General features: G+C 45.9%; 2 protein-coding genes across 5 annotated transcripts; one reads left to right on the top strand and one right to left on the bottom strand.

Moving 5' to 3' along the window:
• Positions 1-44: 44 nt before the first annotated feature.
• On the bottom strand, positions 45-11,589 carry ptprna (protein tyrosine phosphatase receptor type Na). 3 transcript variants are annotated; one of them, XM_057047150.1, is made up of 24 exons: positions 11,356-11,589; positions 8,987-9,037; positions 7,457-7,567; positions 6,638-6,755; positions 6,408-6,561; positions 6,095-6,290; positions 5,805-6,011; positions 5,582-5,707; positions 5,460-5,494; positions 5,133-5,377; positions 4,971-5,057; positions 4,811-4,890; positions 4,589-4,653; positions 3,448-3,657; positions 3,116-3,352; positions 2,892-3,039; positions 2,635-2,708; positions 2,444-2,521; positions 2,237-2,356; positions 1,876-2,042; positions 1,252-1,305; positions 1,099-1,163; positions 935-1,008; positions 45-848 (listed from the first exon to the last, which is right to left on the bottom strand). In XM_057047150.1, exons 1-24 carry the CDS (start codon positions 11,429-11,431, stop codon positions 777-779), a joined length of 2,850 nt encoding a protein of 949 aa, XP_056903130.1. In that variant the 5' UTR covers positions 11,432-11,589; the 3' UTR covers positions 45-776. The 3 variants fall into 3 exon arrangements, with proteins under 3 accessions (XP_056903130.1, XP_056903123.1, XP_056903138.1); XM_057047143.1 differs by having other exon boundaries at positions 3,116-3,367; XM_057047158.1 differs by lacking the exons at positions 7,457-7,567; positions 8,987-9,037; positions 11,356-11,589 and adding an exon at positions 7,034-7,417 and having other exon boundaries at positions 3,116-3,367.
• On the top strand, positions 11,564-20,451 carry LOC130533629 (desmin-like). Of its 2 annotated transcripts, XM_057047202.1 has the most exons (12): positions 11,564-11,797; positions 15,713-16,363; positions 16,982-17,042; positions 17,149-17,244; positions 17,732-17,893; positions 18,115-18,240; positions 18,342-18,452; positions 18,547-18,656; positions 18,758-18,810; positions 19,258-19,349; positions 19,518-19,556; positions 19,845-20,451. In XM_057047202.1, exons 1-12 carry the CDS (start codon positions 11,703-11,705, stop codon positions 19,884-19,886), a joined length of 1,638 nt encoding a protein of 545 aa, XP_056903182.1. In that variant the 5' UTR covers positions 11,564-11,702; the 3' UTR covers positions 19,887-20,451. The 2 variants fall into 2 exon arrangements, with proteins under 2 accessions (XP_056903182.1, XP_056903190.1); XM_057047210.1 differs by lacking the exon at positions 19,518-19,556.
• The last annotated feature ends 72 nt before the right edge of the window (positions 20,452-20,523 follow it).

Below are 20,523 nucleotides of genomic sequence, written 5' to 3' on the forward strand. Positions count from 1 at the left end.
GCCTGAATGTAAAATTTAACATTTTTATCATTAAAGAAAAGAACTTGTTTTGTTGCATCACATCACAAATTTATTCAAGTCAAAAATACATTTTTATAGGTATTTTGTATCTGTCTGCTACATGGAAGTAACACAACTATTGGGGGGGGATGGGTGACCCCTCCCCCACAGAAATCACATGTAAATACATGACGAGACGATAAAAGAACCCAAAATGATTACTCTGTGTGCAGAAAGAGCAGGAACGACAGCAGTGTGGGGCTGGTTGTCGACGTACAGCATCTGTTGCGAACAATCGTGTCGTCAGGGCAGGGACGAGCCTTGCAAATTTAAAAAAATCAACACAGGCAGGACCAAAGCACACACAGGTCAAATGACCAGCACGGGCATCTGACAGTGGTGCAAAGGGATGCATTCTGGCTGCAGGACAGACCAAAGTCGGAGAATCATCACTCTCAAGCGTTCTACTCATTTGTGTTTGCTTTGGTTGAAATGTTAGAATAAAGACAAATGAAATCTTTGCCTCAGTCATGATAACATTTGTTCTCTATCTTTGCACGATTACAAAACTAAACAAAACACATACTTTTAATAAAGTGACATTTCCCAACCTGGAGAAGGAGCGGATGGCGTAAATACTGCATGCTGAAACACGAGCAGTAACTACTCAAGGGCCACAGAACCTTATTTACAGTGATGAGCGGATGTACGCGTTTGCACCCCCAGAGTCTTGTTTCTTTCTCCACGTGACTCCTCCCACCTGCCTTTGCTCCGCCTCACTGCGGCAGAGCTTTTAAGATGGCGTTCACCTCCTCAGCGACGGCCGTCAGGGCGAACTCAAACTGGTCCTGAGCAGAAGAGGAGAGGGAGAAGATCAGGAAGGAACTCCATGTCAAAAGTATCCAGACAGCACAGACATGCAGACGGACGGTACCTTGGTGCGGACCAGGCCCGGCCTCTGGTCTCTGATGTGCTCCAGTGCGGCAGCAATGTCGATCTCTTTAACTCCTGTAAACACAAAACAAGAGATAGTTGGAGATGTAAATGGTAAAAGTCTAATTAGGACCATTAAAACAGAGCCTGCGGGTGAATCCTCACCTTTCGCCATGCGGTTCAGCACCATGTCAATCAGGATATATGTGCCGGTCCTGCTGGTTCCATCACTGTGGGAGGAACAAAAACAGGTCCGTTTTTGTAGGTGGGTGCTCGAGCTGGAGAAATCGGACTCATACCAGACATGCATTTCTTTACCTGCAGTGAACAATGATTGGGCAGGAACGACCCCTGTAGCATTTATTCACCTTTCTGAAGAGCACGACAGCAAAAAGAAGAAAACAAGCCTCTGTAAAACATTACAGTTGCAGTTAAACATGTTTTTAAGACCATTATAAAAAGCTGAGGGCTGCAGCAAATGAGAGGAAATTAGAGAGTGGTTGTGGGTGGGGGACCATAAATGAATGACACACAGAGGGAATGTCAGGATGGCAGAGAAACGGGAGGAGAGGGGAAAGAGGAGGTAGCCAAAGATTCACTGTCCCTCCTGCAGCAGCCAGTCACACCTGCCAATGCTCATTTTTGTGACTATGCAACTGGAGCCAGAGTACTAGCTGCAAACCACAAAAATGACACTGGGAGATGGCAAAACACAAACCGATCAACCTGCACACTGGGGGAGAGGGAGAGAGGCAGAGCGAGGGCGGAATGTCTGAGGGCCTGAGGAACGAGGAGGATGGAAGGGAGCAGAAGGACGGATGCTATGGATTCAGCATTCAGACTCTGTTCTGTGTTGTGTGTCGTTCATTCGTGATCTGTTACTCCGCTAAAAACAATATAAAAACAGGCAAACTGACTGTGAGAGGAAGTGCCATTTCTGACCTGCGGAAGTCGAGGAGCGGACGAGTGGAGGTGGGGATGCCGTTGGCGGGCCAGCTCAGCAGGTGAAACTGCGTCAAGGTTCTGGTCTCCTGCGTCTGAACGTTCTTCAGGTAGAAGCTTCGCACCAGGAAGTCCTTGCACCAGATGTGCTCTGACACCAGGTTGACCTGACCCGACCGGGGAAGGGGCAGGAAATTTAAGACAAACTTTAGGATTTCAATAGTACAAGAGGAAAAAATTAAAAATCGGGCAACAAAAAGTTCTTTAACTTTACAAAATCTGTTGTAAATTTTGCACTTTAGTAATCATCTAAAATAAATGCTGCCTGAATTAATTTTTTTTAGCTTTATTACAATATCACCTCGTAGATGTGGTAGAGGGAGGAGCCCTCGTCAGGCCAGTATCTCTCAGACTGTTTCTCCCCATCCTCTACCAGAGCCGTCATCATCACAATCACCGTGCAGCCGTTCTCCCAAACCATCTGCAGACAGGAGAGAGGACGGCGTTCCTGTTTATCATCGAGGAAACAGGGACGAAACGGGAGGTGATTGGAAAACGTCGCCCTCACCTGCCAGAAATCAGCCACTGTGTGAGCCATCGGCCCCTGTGTGGCGATGTAAGCTGGTTGCCGGGGGTCATGGTCAAACTGGGAGAAAGGGAAAAAGAGCAAAGAGAATGATTTACTGTGATAAAAGTGCAAAGCAAAAGAGCAATTAAATACACATTTCTGGGAATATGAAATCCTGGCTGGTTTCTTACAATGAAGCTGGCATTGATGTAGTCCTGTTTAGTGGCGTTTACATCCGATTTCAGCTTCACCCGCGAGTGATCATCTGGGCGTAAAAAAGCAAAATGAGCCCTGCATGACAGAAATCTCAGGTGGAGGTAAGAAAATGGCTGAAAAAGATCCAATATACAAGAAGACGTGCCAGAAATTAAATAGATTTGTCTGAAATACTTAGTAATGTGCAAATATGATGCGATTGTGACACGGGTAGATGCGTCGGTGCACTAACAGGGAAGCGACTCGGCGTGTCTATTTTTGTCGATGTTGTTTGGGTTCTGAGCCACGATGGATGAACTGGGATCAGCCTGGTAGGAGCACAAAGCCTCCCACTCCTTCTGAAGCCGGTCCTTGTTCCGCAGGTGATCCTCCATATATGCCTGAGACACAGAGGACGCATAGGTGAATCACAGGAGGTCGATGTCAAAAACCGTTAAGTTGAGTTCCTTTGCTCACCAGGATCATGTGACCAGTAGAGATGTCCATGTTTGATTGGGCCGGCTCCTCGCTCCAGGAGGGGGTGGAGCTGTGGGTGGAGGACGGGCTGTGCTGGGGCCCGTCGCTGAACTGGGAGGAGACGCTGCTGACGCGCGACGTGTCTGTGCCCCTGCGACCGCCGGCGCCAGCGACGCCCGCTATGCTTCCCCCTCCCACGCAGTCCTGCCGGCACAGTGAAGATTTGGATGCCATGTGCTGCCGACACAGCTCCTGTTAATAGTCAGCTTGTGTTTAATGTCTATTTATTCTTCTCGATGTAAATGTATTCGACATGTTGTGTTATGTCTCACCTGGTAATCAAAGTGGGTTTCGGCCCCTCCCTCTGGACCCAGACCCAGCTTGCCACTGGCCAGTTGTTGATTGTAGTGACGGAAACAAGCGACAGCCATGGCCAATACCAGGACTCCTCCCACGACTGCCATGGAAACAAGAATGATGACAGTCCCGCCGGAGCTCTCGGAAACCTTGATTACCTGAGGGAGACCCCGTGCATCTGTCCTCTGTGGGGGAAGGGAAAAAACGGGACATGAGCTTAGCCAATCAGAGCTCGTCACAGGAGCTCAAAGGTCAAGCGCGTTGTGTCAGCAGCACGGTCGTTGCTGGGTCGCCGATGAGATCTGAAGGCGGGTCTGAGGAGTCGGGGCAGTGGGGGCCTCAGATGTGTTACAAGTCAGCAGAGACCCCACGGGGGTCTGTGAACTGTGACTCAGTACTGCCGTCTCTGTCCGTTCCCCTTATCATCATCTTGAAGACCTTTGAATATCTTTCACTGCAGCATTTGTGGTAGCTGTTTTTATGCTAACATAGGCTCATGTGATTATTATTATGCTTTATATGAATATTCAGAAGCAGTTTCATTTTCCTGCAGACACACAAACAGCATTCAGCCGTTGTGAGTTCAACATCTGGTGGAGCGGATATTGATCGGCTCTGCACGAGGTCAGGGGTCAGGCTGCCGTATGAAGAAAAAAAACAACATGGCGGGTGACACTTGTGACTGTTGCCATGGTACCTGGGATATGTGAACCACGGTGAGGAGCGGGGGGTGAGATGAGGCACCGTGGCAACAAGGGAAGCGCGGCCAGTTATGTTGCGTCGCCTCACTGAACAGGTGACACACCAGCGCTGAGGTTTATGTGCACACGGCCAAACAAACACCCACACCAGACGAGCACAGATGAGACAGATGCTGTATATCTGTGTTCTTTCTGTGTCCTACTTTCCTGTTATAAGGCCTGCTTGTGGTATTTAATGATGCTCATTATTCTTTGATCTGAGCCGCAAAAGCAGGCTTGCGCGGATGTCTGATTATCAGAGAATGTATGTTTGAATTAATTCCAATTAAACAGCAGTGGTTCTACATCTGTTCCCTCAGCAATGGCCTATTATGTCTCCAGGGGCTTGACATGGTTTGCGGTGGCAGGTACACACCTCTCCCACGCCACTCTGCACAATCTTCAGGCCTGTCTCAGACTCCAGGAAGTGCTTTTCTGACACTGTTGGTGTGAAGTCAAAACAAACAATTACCGGGGGGAAAAACACACATTTGGTAAAACATCATTTAGTGGATAACCGCCGAGGGCGACAAGCTCAGACACTTGTTCCGCGTTCTGACTGTGGGCAGGTGGGTGTTCGTGTGTTTTCCAGCCTCACCGGCTTTAGCTGCCACCTCCGCGGCCGTCACGTTGTGCTCGTTCTGGCGGAGGCGAAACGTCACCGCCGGTCCCACCACACTGAAACCACAAATGTGTTATTTTGAGCAGGAAAGACAGATTCCAGCTCATCCTACACGGACAAATGTTGAAGCGGGTACCTGATATTGATGAAACTGCTGGTTGACAGGTGTATCCTGTCAGCCAGCAGCCCCAGCAGCTTCACGCCGTCGTACAAGGTCAGCAGACTGCAAGAGAAAGATTCCATGACACCCTTTATCGCCGTCAAGAAGTCAAAGAGCTGAATGAAAACGAGTTCTGACCTTTGGTTGGTGAAGATGTACCCGTACTCCTCCTTTCCTCCTGTGCCATCGAGCGGCAGGTCCTTCAGACTCTGTCCGGGCTCTGTGGCGTGGGTGGGCTGAGAGGCAGAAGGGACAGAGCCAGAGCTCTTGGTGGGGGCTGAGATCAAAGTGGAGGAAGGGGCGGGGGGAGCATCTGGGGGGTCGAGGACAGTGGCAGGCTTCTCTGGTTTGAGGGGGGCACTGTCAGTTTTTACCAGCTGCATCTACAGAGAAGAACAGAGCACCTGTCAATCCAAAGGCGTGTGATTGTCTGTCCGTCACTAAGGGCGGGGGCTGCAGACGTACCTCCTTGAGGGCTATGAGGTCTTTCTCCGTGGAACCTGTGTTGAGGCAAACAAATGTTCAGATTTTATGGCAGATTGAAGGTTTTCTGCCCAGAAACACGAGGTTAAAGCTGGAGGTTGTACCTGTCTTTTCCTGAGCCTGCAACAGCTGCAGGATGAGCGCTAGCTTGTAGAGCTGATCCTGACTCAGCTCTCTGGGGTCCACGCCGTACCTCTGCAGGACCCCTGACATCCGCTGGAGGAGGCCATCTGTCACAGGACAGCAGAGTTAGCATTAGCTTTTATGCACACCATGTGCACGCATCTATTGTGTTGAGGTATATCGTGAGTCCAAGGAGCTTCTCACCATTTCCATTTACAGGCAGGGAGCTTAAATCCTGAGACACTTTTTTGTTCTGCAGCTTTTGCTGCTGCTGCTGCTGCTGCTGTTGTTGTTGGTGTTGTTGGTGTTGTTGGTGTTGTCTGCCACCAGCACTGAGACCCTCCGGTAAAGTGTAGTCTTCCGCATAATCCACTGGCATCTCCAGTTCAAAGTCCTCATAATAAGGCAGACCTGTAGACAGCAGAGGACTTAATGGCAGAAAAGGACATCTGTGTCCAGCACAGGACGCTCTGATCTGATCTGTAAATGTTCACCTGCAGGAGCCATGACTGCAGCCCCTCGGTGACCATACGATGGCTGGCTGGACGCCAAGTACAGAGACAAGACTTCCTGTAGCAGTTGTCTGTCCCGCTCCAGCTCTCTTTGATTGGCCTGGGTCCTTGAGGAGGGGCGGGCATATGTGCCCCCTGCCCCAGGGGGGTACTGCTGTACTTCATCTTGATACCTGTGCTGAAATCAGAGAAATGAGGCCAGTTTAGCAATGCGATATTTGTAGAGTTTACAGTATTTGAGCTTGTTTTCTACAACAAAATTGGCTTTTTACATGTATAAAGGAGTTTTGTGTACCTGATGGTACATGTATGGGTCCATGGAGGCTGTTTGCATGTTCATTGGAGACTGTGGAGGCTCAGGAATCATGTAATCCACATAGTTTGCACCAGGAGATGATGAGGACCCCAAGTTAGAACTGTGTTGGTAATGGGGGGGGTGCTGCTTCGACCTGACAACACAGATGATCAGGTGACTTTTTAAGAACACTAACCAAAGTTACAAGAGTCCCTGTAATTATGGCTTACTGAGGAGAATGAGACGAGGGGAACGAGGAACTTGACTTGGATGCGCGGCTGGTGTGGGGAACTCTCTTCAGCTCCTTTGACAAAATGTATTGGGTGATGTCATCTTGCCAGGAGAGACCTGTGGTTCCATCAAGAGAGTGAGATGACAGACAAAAAAAGATCCTCCAAAATCAATAATTCTTTGCAGGGTTCCATCAAACTGCTCCAATTATGAATGGATTTTAGCAAAAATTCAGTTACAAGCAGAGAACACTGCATCTCCAGGGGTTCTGCCAGTGTTCGCATGGGTCCCTCTTTGGGTTCCATTGGCAGAGCCTGAAATGGACCCTGCCCTGACATTAGCCCACCACAATGTCAGTAGCTAACCGCAGCTAATGGTTAGCCAGCGCCGCCCACCTGCTTCTGCTGTGTAGGAGCTTCTGTGTCCAAGATCTGGATAACAAGGCCATCAGCACGGCCACAACATGGCCGCAGACTCTTTAAGGCTTAAGTGATCCTCTCACACAGCCACATCTCTTGGATGGACCTTTTTGGACAACAATCTGAACAGCAGTTGCTGAGTGCATCAGCTCGGAGGGAGCCGAGGGAGATGGAGGAAATAAGTCTTGACTAGGAAGTGCATGTAGATTTTCTACATTCAACTGCAGTTTGTGAGAGGGGGAAAAGATCGTAGAGCAGTGTCTCTAACGGCTTTACACGAACTGCTGCTGAGACGCAAACATTTGCAGGCTTAAACTGCAAAACACCAACTCAGACATGCTAAAATATCCACCCCAAGACTATATATAGAAATAGCATCTGAGGGAAAAGCAGTGTCACCCTGCAGCATCAGCTGTTTCAGGACCTCCTGCATCCTCTTCAGCACTTGAACTGAGACTTGGTACTGGACCTTGTCCTGCTTGGAGCTGAGACACTGACCAAAGAGCCCATCTGGAGGGAGGGAAGAGGCAAATAGACAAGGAAAAAGGTTTCACAAGGAAAATTGAAGGCAGAAATCCTTTTTCTGGACGCTGCTGTAGATTCTATTTAGATTTTTGGCTCAACTTTAGGTATTAAACATCTAAATGACACCGACACAGAAAGCAGTTCTTCATATCTAGTATTGGACAGAACAGATGAAAAAAACTTGAAAAAAAAGTGAGAATATTTTGGCAAAAGTGTCGCTCTCCATGTGATTGGAATAAATATAAAGCGACGCTGGTGGTGAGTAATCCGGTGCACCGATGAGTCACCGCAGGCTTTCAAGGGCTAAATCTAACTTTTCACATTTTGGGCTGGTTTATACATTAGAACTAACCGAAACCTGCTCCTGCAGGCTGAAATATTTGGTTTTTCACAGCAGGATGCAGAGAACATAAAACGCTCTGGGTATTTGGCCACAATATGGACGACCCCTTTTGCAAAAAGTAAAGAACATAACCAAAGATATCTGTTCTTCATCTTCATCCCTCTAGTTGCGGCTGATGTGATCTGACATATAAACTGGCTCACGTAAAAGTCCCAACAACAGAGAGAAGAGGGGACAGGGGAAGGAGGAATGGGACATGGATGGAGAAAGAGGAAGCAAACTACATGCTCTGATTGGATTGGGGCTATTTTGAGAGCAGCACCGCTGCGTATGCATCATCTCTGTGCAGGGACCCTACAGCAGCTCCGACAGTTCAACAGAGGGGCTGTCGGGGGGGGAAGACTGTGCCGAGATCTGGAGGGAGTTCTCCTGTTTCTAACTCCTGAATCCAGTCAGCCCACCTAATGCATGAGCACATTTATATGAGTGAGAGCTTCTTTTTATCGTTTCCCTCTTGATTCTGTGATACGTGCGTCTGCAGACCCATTTTATATTCTGACCAGTGGCTGCGCACATACGTAAGTGCCGTTTCCACGCAGAAGTGCGCAAGTGTGTGCCAGTGACTCATCGGCGTATTAGCACAACAACTGTGGGGGTGTCGACCTCACTGTGATGTCAGTGTTGCCATGGAGACGGTCGGGGCAGAGGAGGGGCTTAGATTAAAAACGAGGGAAGGTAGAGAGACGGAGGAGAGACGGATGAAGAGAGTGACGAGAGGGGAAAATTGTGTTACCTGCGCTGTTCAGGCACCATCTTTGCAGCGACACGGTCCTAAAGACCCATCGGGAAGGAGGGTGAGGGAGTAGGTTTACCTACATTAGTGGGGACCCGCTAATTAGAGGGTTCTAAACTGGACCAAAAAAAGTGGCCCCACAATTTCAAGACTAGGTTTTAGGTTAGAGGCAATAAAGGGTTGGGATGTGCAAATGACTGGAAAATAAATTAAAGCGAATGGAAAATCCGCTGTGTGTGTCCGTGCATATGTGTGTGTGTTTACTCACCATCTGAGCAGAACTGATCTCTCATGCATAGTTTTCTCTCAAATAGACAGCCTGCAGAGGACAGAGAGAGTAGGAACAGTCGTCATAGTTAGCTTTGCCTTCTTATTCAATTATCCCCCAAAGTACTGATGTAACACAAACATCATAAATAACACACTCCCACACACTTTCACCAGCTCTTAACACAATCGAAGTCAACCTACGCTGCACTTACTCTCAAAGACTGACTCCATAATTGCAAGGGGGCAATTTAGAAGCACCATCTTGTGTAAGTGCTCAATTCATTATCACCTTCAACAGCTGCTGACCCACAAATACAAAATTGTTCCTTTGTATTTTCATTCGCACAGAGACGCCATCGTGGCTGACTGCGTATGTTCATCGGGACGGCCCAATTAATCCCAAAATATAAAGAGGAAGTGGTTCATCTGAATTGCAAAAAAACACAGCAAACAGTAGAACGACAGCAAAGTAGCGTAGCGCTGCGGAACTCCTGCCCGGAGACAAGAAAACAGGTTTGGCACAAATCCAGGGAAATGTTACGAAATCATGGTGACGTGACATTTGCTAAAGGTGACAGAAAACATGGGAAAGGAGCAGGTGGCTCAGCAGCGTTGCAGGAGATGAAGAATGGCCAAAGCTTCAGCTGTTTCAGTGACACACCCTCAGGTTCTCTCTGGTAACCTCCAACGCTCCATTTAAAACCCATATCTGACATTCAATGAGTAACGGGCGCAATAAATCAAGTTTCTGTGATACACCCCCAGAGATGCGTCTGTGTAGAAGCACCCACTCTGGAGCTATCAGGAGGAACGGCCATTCAACCGATCATTCAACTTTTCATTTATTCATTCAGGACAGTGTTTACAAGCAACTTAAAAACGATGAGTTTATTTCTTTGGATCAACATTGACTGCAGTGAGTTTTAACAAAAAAGCAGAAGTTGCATCCGTCTGGAAGTTAAATTCACATTCTCTGACTCTTATGAACACTATGAATTCTGACCTTTCTATCAAAACAAAACTACCAGGTACCATCGACCCCCCCCCCCCCCCGCTCTAGGCATCATTGGTTATAGTGTGAACACTGCTAACAACAACAGCTTCCCTGGGGACGTCTTCACTTTCTGACCTGTAAATGGGTCCATAAGTAAGTTCCAAAACCATAAACCGTGTCTTACAGGCAACACGAAGCATTTATTCTAGTGATATAACATGGTAAAAACGGTAAAAAGTGGAAACATTTGTGGTAATTGATACATTTTCCTAATGGCAACAAGCTCATCAGACGTGTGTGTGTGTGTGTGTGTATGTGTGTGTTTGTGTGTGTGTGTGTGTGTGTGTGTGTGTGTGTGTGTGTGTGTGTGTGTGTGTGTGTGTGACGGTAAGGCATATGGATGGGTGGCTCATCAAATAAATGGATGGATGGACAAATGTGTGGACAAACAGAGTTGAGAGCTGGGAATAAACGAGTGCGGGCGAAGAAAGAGAACAAGAGGAGGCAACAGTAATTTCTGTCCCTTTGTTCTCTCCAAAGTTCACAGCTTGATTTATTTTGTGTCACCGTGATTTTAAATGTGTTTTTTCAGTAACAAGCAAAGTCCACGGGTGCACCCCAGAGAACGACACAAAAGACTGTGATGTTTAGATTCTGTTTTTCCTGCAAATAAAACACGATTTTGCTTTAAAAAAAAAAAAAAAAACAACAAACCAAAACGACACTTTATTAATACACCAATGTAACAATGTTCATTTTCAAATCTGAAAACATCCAGCACGGGTTCCTTTTACCCTATTTTCACGCATCAGATTCCACTGCTGTGCCTCCATTAAACCTGAAACATTCACACAGCATCATGTGCATTTAGGGTGACACGCATCTCTGTGCAAACACACCTTGTGAAAAACAAACCAAAAACGTCATCTTTGAGTCCTCTGGGTAATAATTCACCTGTTGCATTCATGGCAGTGGTTTCAGCCTGCAGCACTTCAAGCATCTGTCGCCAAATATCAAGAATAATTTGATAAAATGAGAATCAATATGGTCGCTAATGCGAGGAGGGAGGTGTGAGCCGAATCCTGGACATAAAAATCCTGTTTATTTAACCCAGAAAACAAACTTTAATTGCACTGAAAGACTGAACGCCTTCAGGGGCTCTGACGTCTGCTTCTCAACAGAAGTAAAACTCATTAACAACAAATTAATGATGTGTAATTGCTCAGGTTTCACTGGAGCACGTCAGATTGTGACAACCATTTCAAGTCATTTTGAGGGAGTAACACGTTAAAATAAAAAAACACTTTAAACGAACCAAGCCCTGTTTTATAGATATTGCAGCGACGCTGCCATCTTCCTCAGCCACATCTTACCGTATTTCTCGGACCTTCCTGGCTGGCAGAGGACGGTGAGGAGCAGCAAGGCTCGCCACGGTCTGAGGTGTTGCATGATTCCCGCAGCAGCGGAGGAGACGAGCCGAGAGGATGCTGCTGCTGCTGCTGCTGCTGCTGCGCATCCGCCTTCAGATCCCCATCACGGTCCGACGGGGCGCAGACAGTCGCGGCTCAGGACCCATGTGATGAGAAAACGGGAATAAAACGCAGCTGGAAAACCCAGTTCCTCGCGGGAGACGGGAGGGGGTGGAGGTGGGCGTGGTTTAGCGAAGAGGCTAGTAACAGACGACGGAAGATCGATTAGTAATCGATTTATGACAGCGTAAATGCGGAATGAAGGGGAGGATGCAAGAAACGGGGACTTGTACGTCATCACGTCCTTCGATCTGGGTGGGAGAGGTTACTCCCCCGATGCGAGCAGGTAAATGCATATTGTTCTAGGCTATAAAGAAACAATACAGCCCTCCGGTCTAACGGACAACAAAAACGACATAATGTCTAATTTATGTGTGCAGTATGTGCTATCTAAACTGTGTGTTATTTAGTGTGTTTTTAACTTACATACTATAAGTCTTGGAATTTCTTTATTCAAATGAGGAACATTGGGGTGAACAGGCCAGGGTCAACGGTCTTTGCAAGCATTTTAAATGGGCTTAAAACGACTTTAAACATAAATTACTTTTGCTGCCCAAAATTTATTGCAATAGGCTCAAGGTTAGCATTACCATGGTGATAACATTTCTGATATAATGACATCACTGCTGATGCTGACGTTGATCTGCCCACTTTTGGCTCTGCACACGCACATCGTTCTTCAGTGTCAGCTGGTGTGGATTTACTGGACAATAAAACAAATACTTCTACAACATAATGGGATTTGTTTTCCCTCTGTGGACGAGATCAGAAAGAGACATAATTTGCATAATTACAACACGTTTCCAGTTTAGTGATTAAGATGAGTATTTTCAGATATTCTCCTATTTTCTTATCATCAAGTACAGTATTCTTATTTGGTGTTTTAACAGTCCTTGTTGACTCTTGATACATTGATTTTTTGCCCTCTGGCGCCCTCTATTGTTTAACAGCAAGTGGTAGAATTTCGGCTGTCCTAACAGTAATGTCTTTACAGTCTAAAACATTATTATTATTATTATTATTATTATTAAACCAGTTTGGCAATGAATTCAACAATCAACATCTTTTATTGATTTTGCATTTTTCAGTATTTTTTGATACAAGGAATCTTTAGTTAATCATCATCTCTAATCTAGTATATATCTTCCTAACTGTAGTGTTCATTTCAAACAAAAGCAAATGTTTGTAAAAGGGAGTAATACTTTGGTTCTATAATGTTAGTACATAAATATAACACATTTATTGAAGTTTCAAGGTGAAACATGAACTGTAAGAAGGCTAAATTAATATATTGTCATTGTGATTGTTTGCCCTATCCAAAAAAATGTGGATTTATAAAAGAACAATGTATTATTGTCAGCTTTTAATATTTTTCACTCTGAACATACATCTAAAAATAAGTCTGAAATTTCCTAAAATATCAGTATGAATACACGTGTAGTACTCATATATTGTTTACTATATGCTGTGACACACACATTAACACACACGCTTGCTCTCTTTAGACTTTCGTCCGTGTGTCACTCTTTTATGACGGCTCTGCTGTGGCATGTGTGTATGAGTGCTTGCTTTGGTTGCTAGGTAACTTGTATTCTGACTGATCTCAGCACCCCTCATGCACACATGCAGCAAGTCTTCCAGTGATATATTTCCTTTTAATAACACCTTTAATAACACCTGAATTTCTATTACTGAGGTTTGGATCTTACATTTTTATTATTAAAATATGTGTTTCATTACCTCACATGTAGCACAGAACTAAATTGCTTTACAGTTTGACTAATTCTGCTTAAAGGAGAATATTGTACAATAGTTTGGAGATTACATACTTAAGATTTACGATCACATAGTTAACATTTATACTTTTTAAAATGTATTTTTCACTGAGTCGTTCTGTTACATCCAAACATACTGCAGATATCTTCAGGTTCTGCATGGGTGTGTGTGTGATCACTCTGGCTCTGCTGGGTAGAGGAGGCTAATTTAAGACGAGTGGTTCTACCAGGCTACAGTCCAGATACTGCGTCTATGTCTGGGGTTGTTTGGTGTCTCGTCGTTAAGAGTGTCACACACACTACAATGGTGTGACCTGAACCACTGGTGTGGTAAGTTTGGAGTTTCCCAGCCCAAGACCACATCATCCTCCTCATCATCCTCAATGATCATGAACTGGCTGTTGATATAAAATGCTGACAGCAGAAGTGTCTGGTACATCACCATTCGGGGATGGTGATTCACTAGGTTTGATGTAGGTCAGAATTATTGCATGAAAAAAAACGTGTAGTTTTTATAAGAATCATAGACACCAGGCAACATGGTGGGGTGAGCATGAAGATATTTTCCATGTTTTCGTAATGTCTGAGTGTGTGTGTGTGTGTGTGTGTGTGTGTGTGTGTGTTTGCGTGCGTATCACAGATCCATTGTAGGTTTCACAGTGGAGTTGTCCTGAGTGAACAGTATTCCAGTACAGACAGACAGACAGACAGACAGACAGAGCTCTTTTCTGTTCTGACACCAGTGTGTGTCAGGTGTGATTTTCATTTGATATCACAATTTAGCCAGTCATCAAAAATACCAAATGTGTATAAAAGTGCCTGGCGACCCTGAGTCACATGATCTTTTTTTAGGAAAGTGGCTGGATAACAGTTTGAACGGGAAGGCCAAAAATAAAGCTGACCCCAGCAGCAGCTGACACACACGCACGCACGTATGCGCCCACGCACGCACACCTACCCACACACACACACACACACACACACACATGCACGGGGTATGCGCATGCAAATGGCTGCCCCCCCACAAGCACACATATTTCCCCTGTTTCGGAATAGCACGGATGATTTGCTCATGTTTCCAAAAGGCCTGCTGATGTGTCCCCTCCACCATTTGCACCACCAGCACCAAAGTTGCGTCATTTCTTTCCCAGTTACACCCCTGTGTGCAAATGTCCTCTGATCTTCCATGACATTGGGGGGAACCCCTGTGTGTTTCACCCATTTTTCAACTCTTTAAATGCCCACCTGTTTGTGGATTTCTGGTTTTATGTTCATTGTGTTACCAACTTTACCTCTGGCCACGTGCCTCCAGGGTCGTGGGAAGCCATCAGTTATAATGTATTATCAATGCACTCTTAAAACAATGTTTGATATCTCATCGCCGCCATTTTTAAATTCCATTTCAGCGGACACATTCACAGACAAGAGGCCCTGACTCAGGGAGGGGTAGTGGTACCTCACAAGCATGTCTGATAGCTTTAATCTGCAGCCCCGGCTATCTGACAGGAGGAAACCTCTGTCTTCCCAAGCCAAACAGTAAACTTCTGAGGACTGTGGCTTTTCAGAGGCCTTCTGTGAAACATAAAATAATAAAGAATAAAGGAGAGTGCTCTAGAGGAAATGATTCTAATGTTGCTGTTATAGGAGGAATCAGTGATTTAACTCAGACCAGAGAACTGAAAGCTGATTGTGTGGAATTCATTTATTCTCTCCTGAGCTGATGAATAATACATAATGCACTCTTAAAAATGATGCATTTAAATGCTCGGTGAATGGCAGAGCTGCACATTCTGGTGGCGGGTGTGTGCATGCGGTGGAGAGTGTGACTGACCTTCCCAGTAGGCTGATCATGTAACAAGGGTAACTCCATAACTGCTGTAACCCTAGAGGTACTGCCCGGCTGGAAGCCGAAAATTCTACAGTTTGACATGATTCTGTTCTCACAACAGTGGAAATGGATTTAGTTTTGAGTACAATCTGCAGATTTGTGTGTTTGGGCACATGGGCGGGTTGGGGGGAGGGGGGGGGGGGGGTAAGTCTGAGTTAAAGCTGTTTTGTTGCACTAAAGAAGAAAAACATGAAAACGCTGAGTTTCCCTCAGCTGGAGGAGAAATCAATGAGTGATATGCAAGTGTTCAATGATTTAATTATTATTATTAAAGCTTTTACAATTAAACATAGTGACACAATGATACCCCCCCCCATACACACACATTCACACACATACACACATTCATATTCATAGACCATTTATGCTTGTGAGCATGTTATTCTGGAATTTATTTTATTCCCTGGTGGCATTGCTGTCGAGGGGTGGGTAGGTGTAGAAGATAGTGGGAGGTCCGGGGAGGGGTTGGAAGTGGGTGGGGTAGAGCTACAAATAGCGGTGTTGCGTCCAGAATTCCTCCACATCTTTCCTCTCTCAGTTGCCAAGTAGGACATTGGGTCTTCATCAGTTTTGCCGAAGACACAGAACCAGCGGACACAGAACCAGCCATGAGCAAGTCCTACTCTTCAGCCCAGAGTGCTTCTTCCTACCGCCGCACCTTCGGCTCTGGTGTCGGCTCATCCCCAATGTCCTCTCTCTTCTCCTCTGTCGGAGGTGGTGGCCGCAGCTCTGCTTCAAGCCACATGGCTTCCCGAGTCTATGAGGTCAAGAGCACCAGCATTCCCTCTTACTCCAGCTACAGGGTCTCCTCAGGATCCATGGGTGCAGGCTTGGGTTCCTCCACAGCCCTGCGCACCTACTCTGGAGAGAAACTCGACTTCAACCTGGCTGATGCCATGAACCAGGACTTCCTCAACACAAGGACCAATGAGAAGGCCGAGCTTCAGCACCTCAACGACCGCTTTGCCAGCTACATTGAGAAGGTGCGTTTCCTGGAGCAGCAGAATGCGGCCCTCACTGTGGAGATCGAGAAGCTGCGGAACCGTGAGGGACCCGGGCGTGTGGCTGAGATGTACGAGGAGGAGATGAGGGAGCTGAGGAGGCAAATCGAAGCCTTGTCCAACCAACGTGCCCGGGTGGAGGTGGAGAGGGACAACCTGGCGGACGACCTGCAGAAACTAAGGGGCAGGTAGGAAAGTTTTTCACTGAAACTGGCCTAAATTATCCTGAACTACCCGCACGAGCATTCGGTGAACGCAAAATCAGAAGAATCTTGTCACATTTCGTGGTGACCTTTGGAGTTTCGAGCATGCGTGTGTGTGACGGCGATGATGGGAATATGGCTGGGGGGGCTATTTGTAGTTACTGGCTCAGTTCTTTGTATTTGGATCATCTGGCGCCGCGACAGCCGGCAACATTATTAAACTCCCTCAGCTGTTTTTTTTTTCAATCTGAGGTCTTGAGTGAAGCGTGACAAAGCACCTGCTGCTATTAACACACACACACACACACACACACACACACACATAGAAACTATTTGCCACTTTATTGTCGCAGTATTTTTTGTGCACATTACTCGCATGCATGTCCCATTTGTCACCTACTGAAATGCTAATTTTGGAAACAACCCCGACCAACCAGACTTCTCATTCCTTCACCTGTTCACCTATGGATAAGAATTTAGAACCTCATGAGGGTCTACTGTCAGGATTTACAGCCATATTTTGATCTCTACTCGAGTCGTTTTAATTTTTCTTGTAAATGAGAAAGCAGAAATAATAGCCAGGATGCTGTTGTTCCTCTCCAGACTGCAGGATGAGATTCACCAGAAGGAGGAGGCTGAGAACAACCTTTCTGCTTTCAGAGCAGTAAGCCTTCATTAGCCTAGCTCATTTCACCTTCTTAAATGATGAAAAAAAGGAAATACCACATTTCCTTTCTTCTTCCTTACTGTGTTTTTGTCATTTCATCCAGGATGTTGACAATGCCACTCTGGCCAGGCTGGACCTGGAGAGACGCATTGAGAGTCTGCAAGAGGAGATCGCCTTCCTTAAGAAGATCCATGAAGAGGTATGTTTCTGTGCTCTACCTGCAGGCAGGTCTTAGTGAGCTGGAAGACTGTGTGAGTTATACTCTGATGCAGTCATGCCATTTGCCCAGTCGGCTTCAAAGGACACACACGCAGACACCTGTCACCAGTCGCAGTCCCTTCCTGTCATTTTGTCTTCTGATCCTCAAACTCTGACCTCTCTGAAATGCTGAACTGGTGATACGCTGAAGAGAGCATGTCAGCTGTTGTTCGTCTCTCTCGCTCTCTCTCTGTAATAGGGAGAAAGAGATGGAGACAGAAGCAGAGTATGTGAACAGTTGCTCAGCTATTTATACCTTTCAGTAGAGAAGAAGAAAACAGCTGATTGGGGCCAAAGGCTACTATTTTAAACCTTTTGGTTTCAAACGTGCAACTGATCTTGTGCCCACTGGGTTAACTTCTTTTTTGTTTTGATCACGCCTAACTGGAAATCTCAGGTTAAGCTTTGTCTCTACTGGAATCTTGCAGGAGATCCGGGAACTGCAGAGCCAGATGCAGGAGACTCAAGTCCAGGTCCAGATGGACATGTCCAAACCAGACCTGACTGCAGCCCTGCGGGACATCCGCATGCAGTACGAGGGCATTGCCGCCAAGAACATCTCAGAGGCTGAGGAGTGGTACAAGTCTAAGGTAAAGCAGAAACACACACACACATACAAAACATGTCTTAACTCTCAAGCAGCCCTTTGAATCTGTGATTACCATAAAAAATATCCTGTTACCAAAAATGTCCTCATTTTCACTTGAAATACATATGGTCCACACTACATAGCATAAACAAGAACCAACACACACACACGCATATACATCCAAATAGTGTTCTTGAATAGCTGCAATGTCTTTCCCATTAGGTGTCTGACCTGAACCAGGCTGTGAATAAGAACAATGATGCACTGCGCCAGGCCAAACAGGAGTCCATGGAGTACAGGCACCAGATCCAATCCTACACCTGCGAAATTGACTCACTCAAGGGAACCGTGAGTATCGACTGCGGGGTCTCAATCACACACCATCACTCCACAGATTTCTTTTGTTCATTCTGTTCCAATTGCACTTTCACATCTTCGCTCCCATTTAGAACGAATCCCTGCTGCGCCAGATGAGAGACATGGAGGATCGCATGGGCCGCGAGGCTACTAGTTATCAGGATACCATTGGACGTCTGGAGGCAGACATTGCCAAGATGAAGGTGATTTACCCTCTGGTTTCAAATTTTTGTCTCAAATGCATTGAGTTTATTTCTTCCTGCTAATTTAATTATAAATGTTTTTGTGACTTTAAAGGATGACATGGCTCGTCATCTGAGAGAGTACCAGGACCTTCTCAATGTGAAGATGGCCCTCGACATAGAAATTGCCACCTACCGCAAGCTGCTGGAAGGAGAGGAAAGCAGGTGTGTGTGTGTGTGGTGTGTGTGTGTGTGTGTGTGTGTGTGTGTGATTTCTATGAAATTGCTCCCTGTGATTCTCACTTTTGGGTCTGTCTTTCCTGCAGGATCACCACCACTGCCCCTCTGCAGTCAGCTTATTCCTCCATTGGATTTCGAGGTACATAAAAGAACCAGCTTGCCTTTCTGCTCCCACTCAGGAATACTGAAAAATCCCTTTTTACATTCCAGCTGAGTCAGTGGGGTAAAAAAAAAAATCTAATTATAGTTTGTGACTCTATATGGAAGGTGCTATTCTGAGGGTATATGTGCCACAAAGCTGCAGTGACACGTTCTGACCACAGTGTGGCACTGTTTGAAAAAGTCTTAATAGCACATAAGCGTTCCAGGAAAGCCGCACATTGGTAACAACAGGCTTTATTCTCATCATTCAATGTATTTAGAGCTGAAGTATACACTGAATCTGTTCTAGCCTCTACTTTGTGGCAGCTAATGAAAACAGCTGCAGCTTTAATGGAAAATGATGTTTAGAAAGTGGTTGTGATTGATTAGGCCTGTCAAGTGTAAATGATACCTTAAACACGAAGGTGTTTTTTTTTTCTTCCAGAGACCAGTCCTGAGTCCCAGTCTCAGCGCGGCTCAGAGGTTCACTCCAAGAAGACCGTCCTCATCAAGACCATTGAGACGCGCGATGGAGAGGTTCGAAGACCCCAATAATCTTGTTTATGGCACATTTCCTGTTTTTCAAATATAGTTCCTTTTCACTATTTAAAGTCAAAGAATTGTGGATCTTTAAAGGAAAATCACTTTATACTGTGAGACATTAATTTTGCATTTTAAGACACACTCTCTTATATTTTCGTACAGATGATGTATTCAATGAGCCAGGGCAGTGCTGGCCAGTCTGTAAGTCTGGGGTCCAGTAGCCTAGCTTCTCACATCATCACCAGTTTGAAATGGCTCATGCAAACTAGTAGATTTAGAAATAAACTGAATGTTTGCGTAGTCACGATAAGCACACGGCAGCAGTTCTCAGCTCCACAGTTCTCAGAAGCTGCTGGTCGCTCTGACGCTTCACCTGCTCCACAGCTGCTAGCCAACACTGCCACTCACACTGCTGTTTTTAATGGCTGACACAGTAAATGAACACGTGCGCTTCCTCCCTCGACCTCACAGTGGCTCTTCTCTCCGCAGGTTGTCAGCGAGTCCACGCAACACCAGCAAGATATCATGTAATGCGGAGGAGGCGACCGAAGACATGCCATCATAGATTTAGAAAGTAGTAAAACATCCATATTTTTTTTCCTATTGAAGCCTTGATTTACTAGAAACAGAACCGGTAAAGTCATGATGAAACCAGGTGAAGAGTGCACAGCATTGCTGTGGTGTGGAGGCAACAAAGGTCATTCCAGGAATTCTGCCTTGTTCGTGTCACCTTCTGCTCCAAAACACCCCATATCTGTCGGAAAAACGTATACATTTATATCAAGAGTAGACTTCAATTGAAATAGGGAATTTGAATTGGCCAAGTGAGCACAGGGGAGTCAGTGAAGGTCCACAACAAATCCACCTTGTTAGTCAGAAGTCTAATCTTCGGACCGACACTCAAATATCTATGCAAATTGATCAAAAGAAAGAGTTTAACGTGATTTAAGGGAAGTGAGATGTTGGGTTTGATGAAGGCAGGAACACACACACATCTACTGAGAAAAGGAGCCCAGTCATGTTTGGCTGTGTGCGATGATGGTGTAAAACCGCTTCACTGTGCTAAAGTTCTCAAATAAAGACATTTTCTTAATATCATTTGTCACTGGTGGGTCTCTTTGTACAACTGGAGTCTCTCAGGTCCATGATGCCCCTGCAGAGGGTCTTT

This window comes from Takifugu flavidus, chromosome 1 (assembly GCF_003711565.1).
Source record: "Takifugu flavidus isolate HTHZ2018 chromosome 1, ASM371156v2, whole genome shotgun sequence".
NCBI classification, from domain to species: domain Eukaryota; kingdom Metazoa; phylum Chordata; class Actinopteri; order Tetraodontiformes; family Tetraodontidae; genus Takifugu; species Takifugu flavidus.